General features: G+C 46.5%; 1 protein-coding gene across 1 annotated transcript in view; it reads left to right on the forward strand.

Moving 5' to 3' along the window:
• LOC127585159 (uncharacterized) overlaps nt 1-15,091 on the forward strand; it is a 79,524-nt gene extending 64,433 nt beyond the window's left edge. Inside the window, exon 4 of the mRNA XM_052042374.1 lies at nt 14,566-15,091. Coding sequence (XP_051898334.1) covers nt 14,566-14,757 — 192 coding nt within the window. The 3' untranslated portion in view covers nt 14,758-15,091. The remainder of the gene's footprint in view (nt 1-14,565) is intronic.
• The last annotated feature ends 358 nt before the right edge of the window (nt 15,092-15,449 follow it).

Genomic DNA, 15,449 nt, shown 5'->3' on the forward strand with positions numbered 1-15,449 from the left:
TTGGGAGTAGTTCAGAGGTCAACTGGAATGATAACAGCAATGAAAATCTGAACATCTTGCAGATGCAGCAAGTCTGAAACCCAAACAGAAAATGCTTGAAACCCTCAGCAGGGCAGGCAGCAGCCGTGGAGAGAGAAACCATTAATGTTTCGGATCAGGGACCTGAGGTTGTGAGTCTTTGGAACTCAGGACAATGGGAACAGAATATTTGACATTTTTTAAGACAGAAATGGGTGGATTCTTAGTTCTTAATAAGTGAGGCATGAAACAATACTGGGGGTGGGAGGAAATGCAAAGTTGAGGTTACAATCAGATGAGTCATGATCTGAATAAATGGTGGAAGAGGATTGAGGGCCGGAGTGGTCTGCTCCTGCTCCCACGCCGTATGTCTGTGTGATATTACTGTATGATGGAATGGATACTGCGACTGCTTTTATTTCCAATGTTTTCATACATGTGACCGTCAGCCCTTAGGTGCTCACCAACATGGTCAGCCCATCTGTGTTTGGTCTCTGCACAATGTGGACTAGGCTGCATCATGAGCGGCAAATGCAGTGTGTAGAATTTAAAGGAGGAAGACTAAATGGTGTTTCACCTAGAAGGACTATCCGATTGGTTAGATGCAGGTAAAAGGGTTGTGCTGCATCTTCTGTTCTCGAGTAGAAGGCAAGGGCTTGGGTGGGGATGATGGACAGGCATGTTGGTTCACTCTTCTCTGGGTGAACGTTATTAAGAGTGGAGCATTGGGTAAACCTGAGGCAATTCCTGCCAACTCTGGACACTTTCCTACAATAAGAACAGACCCAGCACTCTGAAATGAAGAAAAATGGAAAGTCCTGTCAAAGCACAGAATCTGAGCCAAAAGGACCAAGGCTCTGTAACATAGGAGATCAAATCAACGGCAGTGCGATTTAACCTCCACCTACTGCCAGCACACAAAATGAACCCTCTTGTACTCTGGATTGTGAATAGTGCATCAGTTCCAGGTGTTCAAACAGCTGTGAGTGAACTGGATTTGGGAGTGATTGCGTTTGCATCCTAAATCAATAGCACTTGTGGAATCTGCTTATATGCCAGTGGGATCTTATTGTTGAAAAAACCATCTTCATTCAGTCAGCAATACCTTTATCTTGTTTGCAGTTTAACTGATCCCACTATCCTGTATCTCCATCTCATTCTTATACAGCACAGGTGTAGACCATTCAGCCCACAACTGTGCTAGCTCTCTGTAAGCTTTCCAATTTCTATCATTCTTCTGCATCCTACAGAAATTGCTTCTACCACTAATAAACTCGTGTACCTTCTCAAGGCATCTTAACAATCATAGGCACAAATGAGCAATGCTTTCCACAATATATCTTTCATTGTGCAAAAGTTTTAAGTTGTTACCTGCTGGAGGAAAGTCAAAGGGAGTATGAGAGGGAGTAAGAAACTGCCTGTGAATTGGAAAGTGGTATCAAGCACACAATGTCAGTCATAATGGTGAGGAGCATGAGTTTTTTGTCATGAAGGAAGGCCCATTTGATACAGGAGACCTGGCTTCATGTCTAGATAGTGAGTGAACTGTGTGAAGTGGCCAGTATTGGTATTTATATTGCATTGTGTGAGGTTCTGCAGACTGTCCCAGTGGGAGATGTTCTGTCACATTGGGTGAGGTTCTTCAGACTGTCCCAGTGGGAGATGTTCTATCACACTGGGTGAATTTCTGCAGACTGTCCCAGTGGGAGATGGCAGTTTATTCAGAAGGGTTAGAGGCATTGACTTTTCCAGATGGAACATCCTGCAGATTTCATACAGAACCCTGACAGCACAAAAACGGTTCAGTCCAAATGGTCTGTGTCAGCAATCGTGCTCCACATGAGCTGCCTCCCTTCCCTCTTCACCTAATCCTGACGCTTACTCTAGTCATTTCTTCTTAATGTATTTATCCAGTTTTGCCTTAGATCTGTCCACTCCATTAGGTTGTGGGCCACAATCTAACTATTCTCTGGCAGGATGATTCTTATGAAAGTCTTACTGGATCTATTAATGACTACATTTTCAATTTATGGAGCCTAGGTTTTCTCTTCCAATCAGGGGAAACAACTTCTCCACACCTATGCTTTCATAAGACTCATTGTCAAATCATCCTCAGACATATCTTTTCCAGAGAAATGAGCCGCATCCTGTCCATCTGTGTCCATTACTGTCACGTCCCAGAGCTGGTTTCATTCAATGAACCCTTTGTTCACCACCTTATCCCATTGTAACCTGGAACCCCTGTTGATGTCCAGGGTTAAGTCTCTGGTGAGTGCTCTCACTGGGTGAAGTCTGGTTGTAGGACTGTGAACTTGTAAAATCTCTCCTACTGTTAATTTGGGAATCTGACTTTTAAATGTGCTGAATCTGTCAAAGGCAGGCCCTAATTTTCTGCTGCTCAGCATCTTGCCCAAGAAGCAAAGATTTCTGTCCTGAACCAGACGACCATGAACTGGGTTTGTTAACTAAGGCTGCAGCAAGCTCGGAAGTGATAATGGTGGTGTGTTGTGGAGCTGCTGTAAGCTCCTTTGTCACTTGTTCAGGGTTCTGCTGCACTTCACCAAGCAGTCAGCTGCCCTGGTCTGCAGGGAATCTTTGATTGCACACCTAGGAATTAATTACTGCATAAGAATATATTGAGGAGAAGGAGCAGGAGTCGGCCACTTGGTCCATGAGCCTGCTTAACTGTTCAATAAGATGGTGGTTGAAACTCTGCCTTGTCCTTGTGGTCACCTGACTGCAAACCTCTGGCTTCAGAAGTCATTCAATTTCAGCCTTGAATAGGCATTGGCTGGGGGTAGAGGATCCCAAGAGTGAAAGAAAATCTCATCTTAGTCCTTACTGACTTTTACCTTACCCAGAGGTGACTCTTCTTCAATCGGAGGACCGGCTTCTAAACTTGCCCGCTGTCAATTCCCACCAGAATATAGTTTTGCAGGAGATGAAAGCTGATGTCTCAATGTACCTCATTCATTAGAAATACCTGTTTTCTCCAACCCCACCCCATAGTCATATGACTCTGAGTTATTGTCACTGTCTCCACCTTTGAACACACTAGTACCTCCACCTTTATCCACAGCACTCTCTGCTTCTCCAGAGAACTCCCCTAATTGGTCAAAAACCATGTTGACTTTACCATTACCTTGAATTTTTCTAAACACCCTACTCTAATGTATTTAATAATGTTTCTGAAAGTTGCCCCACAGCAGATGTGAATCTAACCGTCCTGTCGTTTCCAACACTCTGTCTCTCTCCTTTCTGAACAGCCTCCGTTAGCATGCACTGTGCCTTTAACTATGCTCAGGTGTCATTGATGAATTGAGGGACGATGGAAAAAATACACTTTTCCCAATGAAGTTCTTAGTTAACTTTCTCTTTAACAACAACTCTCTCAGGACTGAGTGAATTGGCAACACAATCCTTTTTCATTAAAAATGGCAACAAATGGCTCTGAAAATAACAGCTCTGTTTTCCACCTCTGGGTTGTTAAAGCAGCCTCATGATAAATGACTGAGCTGTGGAGCCCAGCAAGTTAATATGTGAACAGTGAGCTGCAGGCAACAGCTGGATCCTTGTCATAGCACCCCGCTAGCAAGACGTTTCATGTGTCTGACTAAATACATTATTCTGGAAATCACTGCCAATGACACCAGTGGTTACACACCTGTTACACTAATTCCTTGTCTGTTGCCAACTCCTTTACAATGGGCGGTCTGACTTCTCCAATGAACTGGCTGGTGGAAGGTAAGGTGAAAGATGGAACTCGGTCCAAGGAAGTGTGAGGTAATGCATGGGAGAGGGCGCGCAAAGCAAGGACATTCATGATAAGTGGCAGATGTAAAGAAGTGTAGAGGAAAAGAGGGCCACAGATCCCTGAAGGTCATGACTGAGGTTGGTAATTCTTATTCTCCCTCCCATTCCCATCAATATCCCTCTGGTTCTTTTTGCCACTTACCTGCACTCCGGAGTAAGTTAAAGCAGCCAATTAACTTACCAGCTCATCTATGTGATGTGGGAGAGGACTGGTGGACCCAGGGGAAACCCACAGGGTCAAGGAGGAAAGGTGCAATCTCCACACAGATAAGAATGGAGGTAAAGACCATGTCCCTTGAGTTGCGAGGCAGCCCCACTAACCGCTGTGTCACCATGCCGCCCTTTCAGTCATTAAGAAACCAAACTAGACTCTTTCTTTGACTCATACACAGAGTACAAGATAAGATAGGATTTCTTTGTTAGTCACATGTACATCAAAACACACAGTGAAATGCATCTTTTGCGTAGAGTGTTCTGGGGCAGCCCACAAGTGTCACCACACTTCCGGTGCCAACGTAGCATGCCCACAACTTCCTAACCTGTATGTCTTTGGAATGCGGGAGGAAACTGGAGCACCTGGAGGAAACCCACACAGGCATGGGGAGAACGTATAAACTCCTTACAGGCAGCGGCTGCAATTGAACGTGGGTCGCTGGTGCTGTAATAGCGTTACACTAACTGCTACACTACCGTGCCTGAGCTGGGAGATCACGTTGGAATTGTACAAAACTCCAGTTATGGCACATCGAGAGTTGTGGCTACAGCTCAAGTCACCCTGTTATAGGAAGGGTTTGATGGTAAAGGAGGGGGGGTTGTTAGGCTGTTGCTCGGGATGGAGCAGTGTAGTTATGAGTAAGTATTGTCTGAGTTGTGTTGTTTTCTCTGGAACAGGTTGGCTGAGGGGAAATTGACCCGAGATCCCTAATCATGATATTGCAGAGTTTTAGGTTTTGATGTCAATGATATGATGGGTTGATTTTTGAACCAGTTGGGAGAACTACAGTCCAAAAAAAATCACTGCGCAAATGTAGATCCTGATGATAACAGTCAGGCTACGGTGAAAAGCAGAGGATGATGCAGGGAAGGAGAGAAAAGAAGAATGTTGAGACTTTGAACTTAACCTGAACTCAAAGCTCCAGCAACAGCTGGAGGAACCGAGGCAGGGCTGCGTCACGTTGCTCAAGGATGGAATTACCACGTCAGGGTGGATTGCAGCTCAGGGCAAGAGTGACCCTGGTACTTCAGGACAGATACTGCTGTTCACTGAGGTGGCGTCTCCACAGGGGGCTTACCAGAGGAGTTACCTAACCAAGGGAGGCTGAGACTGCATGAGGAAGGCCAGAGTGGAGGAACATGATCACAGGGCTCGATCAGAGAGGACCCAGAGGCTGCCTGTTTGCAGCTGGCATCAATGGACTGTTCAAAATGGGATATATAAGCTTGAAGAGTAAAGCATGGCAGATAACGGAGAGCTCTCTGAAGTGGAGGCTTCATGCTTGCCTTGGCTCATCACTGACCACCTCTTCACTGACGGGTTCAGTGTGAGTGGATCATCACATCTCTTACACTTTGTATGCCTTGCAGGATTGTGTTCTATCATAGTTACGATAATTTTTGTTTCTTTATGAACAAATAAACCAGTCTGTTCGTTAACCCTCTGGGCAACCTGACCTCTAAAAAGGGTTCAACTCTTGCCTTGTGTCTCAATGGTGTGAACCAGAGGGATTTAGTTCCCTTCACTGAGGGACCTGTAAATGGGGGATATCAGAGGGGCGAGGAGGATCTGCCTTCACTTGGGGACCAGTGGGAGTCTGTAGCTCAAGAACACTGGTGGAGGCAGAAGCCTTCATCACAATCAAAGAACCTGGGCAAGCACTTTATGCACATTCACAGACAGAGCAACAGACTGTGAGCCAGGGATTCGATCGGCCTTAATCGAACCTGTTCAGCTGGACACAACAAGTCAAACAGTCTCCCCCATCCCCTCCCTGTCCCCTCCCCTGCCCCCTTCCCATCCCCTCCCCCAGCTCCCCATCCCCTCCCCAACCCTCACTCCTATCCCCTCCCCTCTCACCTCCCTCACCCTCAAATGCAAATGCCTTTCCAGCTTCGCTGGGAACGATAAGATTGACCCTGGCTGCACGTACCCATTCGCTGGGTGAGTATGTTTCCCATATGTCAGTCACCTTCGTTCACTGACCCCTGGTTCTTTGCCTCCACCAAAGGCACAGTCTCCATCTACTCTGTCTATAGCCGACGATTTTAATTGCCTCGCAGCACCAGAGACCCAGGTTCGATCCTGACCTTGGGCGTTGTCAGATTGAACATCTGATATGACCAGAATACCCGGAAGAACCGCACATGGTCGCAGGGAGAACACACATGTTTCCTCCCTCACCTCAGGTGTGCTGGTTGGTAGGTTCATTGGCCACAGTAAATTCTCTCCAGTGTGTGAGTGAGTAGTAGAATCTGGAGGAGGTGAGGAGAATGTGGCAACAATAAAAATGAGATTAACGCAGGATTAATGCAAATTGGTGGTTGATGGTTGGTGCGGGATTGTGTGCTGAGGGGTCTGTTTCTGTGCTGCATGACTCTATGACTAAATAGAATGGTGGGCATGCTATGTTGTGGGCATGCTATGTTGGCACCAGAAGCATGGCGACACTTGCGGGCTGCCCCCAGAACACTCTACGCAAAAGACATATTTCACTGTGTGTTTTGATGTACATGTGACTAATAAAGATCTCTTATATATCTTATAAATACCTCTATAAGATTCCTCAACCTCCTCTGTTCCAAGGAAAATAACCTCAACTTCCCCGATCTATCTACAGAACTGAAGTCACTTATCCCTGGAATCATTTTGGCAGATGGAATTTAATCCATCTGCCAAATGTGAGGCGATGCATTTTGGGAAGTCAAATAGGGGCAGGACATTCAGAGTAAGGGATAGGGCACGAAGGAATGTTGATGTACAGAGGGACTTTGGGGGTTCAAGTCCACAGGTCTCTGAAAGGGGCAACACAGGGAGATAGGCTGGTGAAGAAGTCATAGGGCATGCTTGCCTTCATGGGTCAGGGCATAGAATATGAGAGTTGGGACATTATGTTGCAAGTTTACAAACACTGGTTAGGCTATTCTGTGCAGTTCTGATCACTGCAGTATAGGAAGGATGTGGTTGCACTAGAGAGAGTGCAGAGCAGATTCCCCAGGATGTTGCCTGGATTGGAGGACTTCAGTAATGGGGAGAGATTGGATAGGCTGGGCTTGTTTTCCCTGGAGTGATGGAAGATTATGAGAGGCGTAGATAGAGTAGGTAGTCAAAATCCTTTTTTCCGTGTTCAAGGTATCAAAAGCAAGTGAGCATAAGTTTCAGGTGAGAGAAAGGAGTTTTAAAGAGGATCTGAGGGGAAAGTTTTTTACTCACAGAGTGGTTGATATATGGAACTCACTGCCAGGGAAGGTGATGCAATCAGATACACTTACTGTGTTTGTGGCATTTAGACAGGGACTTGAATGGGCAAGGCATAGAAGGAAATGGCCCTAATGTGGGTAAAAGGTCAGCATGGATGTGCTGGGCTGAAGGGTCCATTTCTGTCCTGTACAACTATATGACCCTAAATCCCTTCTCCACCGTCTCCAAACCCTTCCAACAGTGTGTTCCCCAGAACTGGGCTCAGTGCTCCAGTTGTGGCAGAGCATTGGTTTCTGAAGGTTCACCACAACGTCCTTGCTCCTGTACTCTGTGCCTCTGTTTATAAAGACCAGAATCCCATGTGCTTCTGTAAACAGTTTCTCAAGCTGCCCTGCCACTTTCTATGAACCATTCACATGCACCACCTGATTGCTCTGTTTGTGTATCCCTTTTACAACTGTGCCCTCTGGTTTATATTGCCTGTTCCCAATCACGCCACTGAAATGTGACGCTTCCTATTTCTCAGCATTGCGTGTCCTCTGCCACATCACCAACCTGCCTTCATCTGCTTAGAGTCTATCACTATCCTCTTCGTATTTTGCTACATTTCCAAGTTTCGTCTCCCTATTCGGAATTTGTGTCCTGTACAAATCCTGTACAAATGTATATTTAAAAAGCGGAGGTCTCAGTATTGACGGCAAGGGAATTCCACTGTCTGCACAAGGGAATCTCCAGTCTGAAGAGCAACTTTTCACCACTCCTTTCACACTGGGTTACATTCCTCACCACCTCCCCCCACCCGTCCCTGCCCCTCCCATCCCCGCATGTGTGCACACAAACACACACACATCACACATCAAAATGGAGAAAGAGGATTCAGGATGGGATTACAACCGTGTCATGCATCAGGGGCACACAGAGGTCCTACATATGTGGTGGAAAGAGTGCACCACCTCACCAACTAACCACACACCCAGCCCATCCGTGATTCCCACATTGACCTCAGAACCCACAAGACCAGAGTGGAAGTAAGTCATCTTTGAGGAGGACTGTTTACTGAGAAAGACTGGGTGATCACCTGAAAGCTTCCCTCCAATCTGACAGTGAGGAAGCTCCATGTGAAGGAGGTTTGAATTTTCACATGCACGTTTAGTCTGATGTCGATCATGTTTCTTCTTAATAAAAATCAGAAATCCATTTTTAAGTTGTTATGTTGTGTTATTAGCCCGACCATGAGTGTACAACGGACATCACTGCTTTGTATAATATAGTGCCAACAGTGCAATTCTTCAGTCAGGACAGTGACTAATATTGTGCTAAACTTGCCAGCAGTTTCCTCTGAGCCCAAAACTGACCCTGTGCTGAAAGGCCACGGCTGCACCAAGACTGATATTGTCCTGGAGTCAGATAATTCCCAGGATTATCCCTATTACCTTTCCTGAACTATGGAACAACATAAGCCATTCTCCAATCCTCTGGTACCACTCCTGTGGCTAAGGAGGACGCAAAGGTCATCAACAATGCTCCAGCAATGTCTTTCCTCACTTCCCGTAGTAACCTGGGGTATATCCCATTTGGCCCCAGGGACTTATCTATCCTAATGTTTTTCAGAAGCTCCATCACTACTGCTTTCTTAACCTCGACATGCTCCTGCACCTTAGCCTGTTCTACACTGACCTCACATTCGTCAGTCCCTCTCCCTAGCGGACACTGAAGCAAAGTACTCATTAAGGACCTCCCCTACCTCCACTGCCTCCAGACACACAGGGACCTCCCTTTATACCTGAGCAGCCCTACCCTCACTCTAGTCATCCTCCTGTTCTTCACGTACGTGTGGAATGCCTTGGGTTTTCTTTAATCTTACTTGCCAAGGCCTTCTCATGTCCCCTTCTAGCTCTCCTATTTCCCTTCCTAATCTCCTTCCTGGCTATCTTATAATTCTCAAGAGCCTTGCCTGATTTTTGCTTCCTAAACCTTAAGTATGCTTCCTTCTTCCTCCTGACTAAATGTTTTGCCTCTCTTCAACCATGGTTCCTTCACACTACCATCCGTTTCTTGTCTCAGTGAGACAAACCTATCCAGAACCCCATGCAAATTGTCCCTAAACAACCTCCACATTTCTGCTGTGCATTTCCCTGAGAACGCCTGTTCCCAGTTTACGCTCCCAAGTTTCTGCCTAATACCATCATAATTAGCCCTCCCCCAATTAAAAACTTTCCCATATCATCTGCTCCTATCCGAAAGCTATGCGAAAGGTCAGGGAGTTGTGCTCACTATCTCCGAATTTTTTTTTTAACAGCGTGGTAACAGGCCCTTCCAGCCCAACCAGTCCGCGCTGCCCATCTTAAACCCAAATTAACCTACCCATACGTCTTTGCAATGTGGGAGGAAACCGGAGCACCCGGAGGAAACCCACGCAGACACGGGAGAACGTACAAACTTCTTACGGACAGCGACGAGAATTGAACCCCGATCGCTGGCGCTGTAATAGCGTAGCGCTAACCGCTACACTACCGTGCCACCCACAAATGCTTGCTCACTGAGAGGTCTGTCACCCGACCAGGTTCATTGCCTAGTACTAGATCCAGTGTGGCCTCTTGTCCAGTCGGTCTGTCCACATACTGTGTCAGGAATCCTTCCTGGACACACCTAACAAACTCTGCCCCCTCTAAATCTTTTGCACTAGGGAGGTGCCAATCAATATTAGGGAAGTTGAAGTCTCCCATGACAACAACCATGTTATTTTTGCACCTTTCCAAAATCTGCCTACTTATCCGTTCCTCAGTGTCCTGGCGGCTATTGGGGGGCCCATAGAATACTCCCAATAGAGTGATAGTTCCCTTCCTTTCTCACCTCCACCCACACTGACTCAGTAGACGATCCCTCCACGATGTTCTCCCTTCCTGCAGCTGTGATACTATCCCTGATTAGCGATGCCACTCGCTCGCCCTCCTTTTCCTCCTTCCCTATACCTTTTGAAACATCAAACTCGGAACATCGAGCAGCCAATCCTGCCCTTGCGACAGCCAAGTCTCTGTAATGGCCACAACATCGTAATTCCATGTACTGATCCGTGCTCTAAGTTGATCAGCCTTATTCTTAATACTTCCTGTATTAAAGTAAACACATTACAGCCCATCCAACTGACTGCGTTTTTGACCTATCCGCTGTCTACTCTTTCCTCTCAGTCTCTACATATAATGCATCTACCTTCACACCAACTGCTCCATCATGTCATCTATCGCTCGGGTTCCCATCCCCCTGAGGTTTAAACCCTCCCTGACAGCTCTAGCAAACCTGCCTGGAAGGACATTGGTCCCTCTCAAGTTCAGGTGTAACCTGTCCCTTTTGTACAGGTCATACCTTCCCCAGAAGAGATCCCAGTGATTCACAAATCTGAAACACTGCCCTCTTCACCAACTCCTCAGCCGCACATTCGTCTGCCAAACTTTCATATTCTTACCCTCACTGGCACATGGCACAGGCAGCAATCCAGAGATTACCACCCTTGAGGTCCTGCTTTTTAGCTGCCTTCCTAACTCCCTATATTCCCTCTTCAGGACCTCGTCCCTTTTCTTATCTATGTCATAGGTACCAATATGTACCATGACTTCTGGCTGCTGTCCCTCCCCGTTAAAAATTGATGGAGCCTATTGGCAAATTTGCTAATTTTAGCAAACAAAACCTAAATGATTTTGTTAATTTATTGCTTTGCCCATTGGAGTTTATCTGCAAAAGGTGCCTCCATTTGAGTTAAACAGAAGGATATTACGTCCAGCTGAAAAACAAAGATCTACAGAAGCTGCAAATCTAAAATACAGAAACAGAAAATGCTTGAAATATACAGTTGTTAACGTCTCTTTTCAATGCCGTTTTATCAGCAGGAAGAACAGTTAGAATTCAACATGTTTTAAGCAGCAGAGAGGGAGGAGGGGTGTAAAGGGTGTGGTAGGGTGGAGACTGAATGCCACAAAGGATGGTGGTGCTGGCTGAGAGGGGGTGGCGAATCAAAGCTGATCTGCCAGAGGAGGTATAAGCAGAGGCAGGTTGTTGAGAACCAAGGAGAGAGGAAAAGCAATGTTGGAACTGTGAGACGCATAACAGTTTCTGAGAAATCTGAAATAAAAGAGAATGTTGGGAACGTTCAGCAGGTCAGGCAGAATCTGTGGAGAAAGGGAATAACTGAGTTAATGTTACTGGGAAAGGCTGGTTATCTGAAATCATTGAATTCAGTGCTGAGCACGGAGGTGTGTAACATGCCTAGTTGGAGATGGTGCTGATTCCTGAGCTTATTTTGGGCATAATTGGAACTGTGCAAGAGGTGGTACAGAGAGTGGGACGGAGAATTAAAGTGACATTTGTGAGTTGAGTGTGGAAGGACAGCAGAACATTTTTTTAATCACCAAAAGAAGATAAAGAATCCTGTGAGGAGTTTTGAATTTGGGCACAGTGGTGCTACAGCAGGTAACGTACCAGGCCAATAACCCAGAGGACCTGGTCCAAACCCCACCATGGCAGCTGTTGAATTTAAATTCAGATTAATAATTTGGGGAGGGCCTTTGTAACAATGACCACAAAAACTACTGGATTGTTGTGGAATTCTGGTTCAGTAATGTCCTTTGGGTCAGGAAATCTGCTGAATTACCTGTGAGTCCAGACCCAACCGGCTCAGTGTGACTGACCCATCAATGCTGTCTGAAATGGCCTGCAAACTCTTCGGTTGTACCATTCCCAGAGAAACTGCAGTGGTGCAAGAAGGTGGTTCACAGCCTGCTTCTCAAAAGCAATTGGGTATGGACAATGTTCACAGGTCTTGCCCAGGTTCTGAAGGTGATTTAAATTTGGTTGCAGCTTGAGAGAGAGTTTTCATTTTGTCATTTCCTCCCCTTGAATAAAGCTACCCTGCAACATTAAATGCTGGTGTGAAGCTGTTTTCTGTGGCCGTCACTCAAGGAACATGTGTGATATCCAGGCAAGCATACAGTGAGGGTCAAGCTCAGGGAAAGGCTTGAAGCTGGATGGATTGCTGATGTCTGCTGTGGTGTTCCAAAAAGCTTCACAACCTACAAAGATCTGAACACATGATTGCAGCTGACATGCTGGTACAGTAAGGAGGGAGGCTGCAATCTAAAGATAAACATTTCAACTGAGGCCCAGTCTCAAGCAGATGTACAGGGTTCCACCTGAGCTCTTGCGATGTCCTGGCCAAGATTACCTTTCAATAAAGGTATTCAAACCAGATTAACTGGTCACTAGCTATTTGTGGCACCTTGTTATGTGATTGAGTCCTGGAGCTCCACAATCATGCAAACAGTCCCTTCAGCCCATTGAGTCTGTGCCAACCATCAAGCACCCATCTGCACTAATCATTGATCTCCACACTGCAGAAGTGGCACATTTAAAAGTGTAAACCTTGAGGTATCTTTAGGACATTTTTAACAGAAATTCCATCTGCAGTCACAGGAAACAACGATGCCAACACTGGCAAAAGATGAAGGAGAACTTAGAACAGACCCAAAGAAAATGAAATATATAAAATTCTTCTGGGCTTGACAGGGTAGATGGAGAGTTGATGTTCCCCAGGCTTGGGTCCAGAACCAATGGGCACAGTCTCAAAATAAGGAGTTGATGAGAAGAAGTCTTCACAGGGAGGGTGGTCATTCTGTGGAATCCGTTTCCCAGTTGGGCAAGAGGCTCAGTCACTGAGACTATTCAATACTATTTCCCGGGAGGGGATAGGTCAAAGGTTCACCACACTGCTTCTTTAGCTGAGTGAGTTACAAGTGATACAAGGCTGGGTGAGACAGTGGAATGGATGTGGTAATTCACCCACAATATTCACCTACCCTTAACCTCTTTGTTGTTCTAAAGGTCCGTCCCATCTCCTGTCTGGAGTCTGTGAATGTGCATCGTTGTGGTTTGATTCAGTGTCCAACTCTGCAGTGATTCTATGTTTCATTTCTTTCAGTCTGATTTGTGGCTCTGCCACACGACTAAAATGTCCTTTACTCAGTCACGATTTTCATTCCAGTTTTGCTTCTCTGCATGCGGAATAATATTCCTCTCTATCTTCTTGATCTGTCTGTAGCCTTATGTCTTCCCTTCTCCAACATCTCTCCTCTATTTCCCAGATCAGAATTGCTCTTATTTGGCTCCATAGCAAGAAGATCATCTGCAAGAGCTTCTCTCCTCACTCAGGGATCCTCCAATGATCTGTCTTAGGTTCCCTTTCTATTCCCCTGCTGCAGCTACACCTGAAGACATTTGATGGAACACAACCAAGTCTCACCACCGTCTTCCTAGGCCATTGCACCATCTCCAATTTATCACCCAGCTGACACAGTACTGGAGGAGCAGATACTCGTTTCTATTAAAAATGAGAAGACCGAAGCATTTGCCTCGGGTCCCTGGTGCAATCTCACACCCAGACCTACCACAGGTGTCTCTGGATTAACCAGTCCGTCAGACAGGAAGCTGAGTTGTCAACGTATCCACTCCATCACTAAGAACACCTGTTTCAGTTCTCTTGCATCCTTTTCCCTGTCTCAGAAACAAAAAAAAGTCACACAGGGGAAACGTCGACGGTCCATTTCCCTCCACAGATGCTGCCTGACCTGCTGAGTTCCTCCAGCATCTTGTGTGTGTTGCTCCTCATCCCTCAAACTGCAGAATAACGATGCAGACCTTTTAATGCAGCTCGTTTCCTGCTGCCTGAAACTTGATGCACTGACACTTTTAACTTACTGAGAGCGTAGCTCCCATTCAGTAGTGGACTAACAAATCGGAAAAGTCCATCAGATGCTGCCGCTCACCAGCAAGGGGTGTAATGGGATGGTGCAGTGAGGAAGGTGGAGGCATCATTGGCACCTCCCTCCCTTCCTCCTTTCAACCTACCCATTCACTGCAGGAGATCGTCGGGGAGGGGAGCATCAACCAGAGCAACAACAGCACTGTGCGTAGAATGGACAATACAGAGATCCCAATACAGTAATGCTAAACAAAGCACACTTAACTAGCAACCAAACAAGCTTACAGGTCAAAGTGTGGATGGCATCTGATGAAGCTATTGTTACTTGTTGCCATTGAAATCTTGAACTGTTGACTGAACCTGATAGGACATGTGACTGTCAGCAACCTCAGCCAATGTCCCTTGTCTTCCATCACCTCACCTGGCAAGAGATGTTGGCTATAGGAGTTGGAGAAGATGCTCATACCTGCTGTATGTGTAGGATCTGCCTGACGTGCGATCTTGAGCAGTGGCATTCTGAACCTGCCCCTACAGTGTACTGGTAACATCTCCTTTTGTGCTCTCTCCACAGAACAAACTGCACCGTAGGGATATGAGAGCACCCTACCCCCAGACCCGGATGAAAACGTTGCACAAGCATCACCACTGCAGCAGAGTGAGACCCAGTGACAAGCTAGAGGGTCAGCAGCAAGCAAACCAAGCGCTTGAGAGGTGGAAGCTGCAGAGGCTGGGTGGAAGATGTCACAGCTGCTCTGGGCCATGAGCAAAGAGGGGGAGCAGTAGGCAAGAAGATCAGCAGGTTAACTGAGCCCAGTGTGTCAATGGCCACTGACTTTGGGCTTAGAGAGATGCCACCATCTCGCTGGCCATTGGATGTGCGTGGCACACTGGGGTAACGTTAGTCTGCACTGCAGTCTGTTGGTGAAAACCCTCATAGGGTGAAATACCAGACAGGCGCAGAATCACTGACGTGTGGCCGCAGTCCTCAGACTGCTTCGTGTTTGATGGGATTGCCACACCCCAGAGCTCACAGTATTGCTGCCATCTTCAGCTCCTGGGCTCGAGGCTCTGGAATCCTCATGCAAAGTCTCTGCTAGAGAAACAAAGGACTGCAGATGCTGAAATCTAGATGAAAAACACAATGATGCTGGAGGAACTCAGCAGGCCAGGCAGCATCCGTGGAGGAAAGCAGGCGGTCTATGTTTCGGGTCAGGACCTTTCACCAGTCCTGAGGAAGGGTCCTGACCTGAAACGTTGACCACCTGCTTTTCTCCACGGATGCCGCCTGGCCTACTGAGTTCCTCCAGCATCATCGTGTTTTTCCTGCAAAGTCTCTTCATCTCTCTTTTCTCCTTTTCCTTTTGACCTGTTGGTCGTTTGTCTTAAAGGGATGAATTTCACCTCCAGTGGCTGATGGTTCTGAAGGAAACCATTGGCAGTTCAGCTGCTTGATCT

The sequence above is a fragment of the Pristis pectinata genome, chromosome 32 (assembly GCF_009764475.1).
Source record: "Pristis pectinata isolate sPriPec2 chromosome 32, sPriPec2.1.pri, whole genome shotgun sequence".
Lineage (NCBI taxonomy): Eukaryota > Metazoa > Chordata > Chondrichthyes > Rhinopristiformes > Pristidae > Pristis > Pristis pectinata.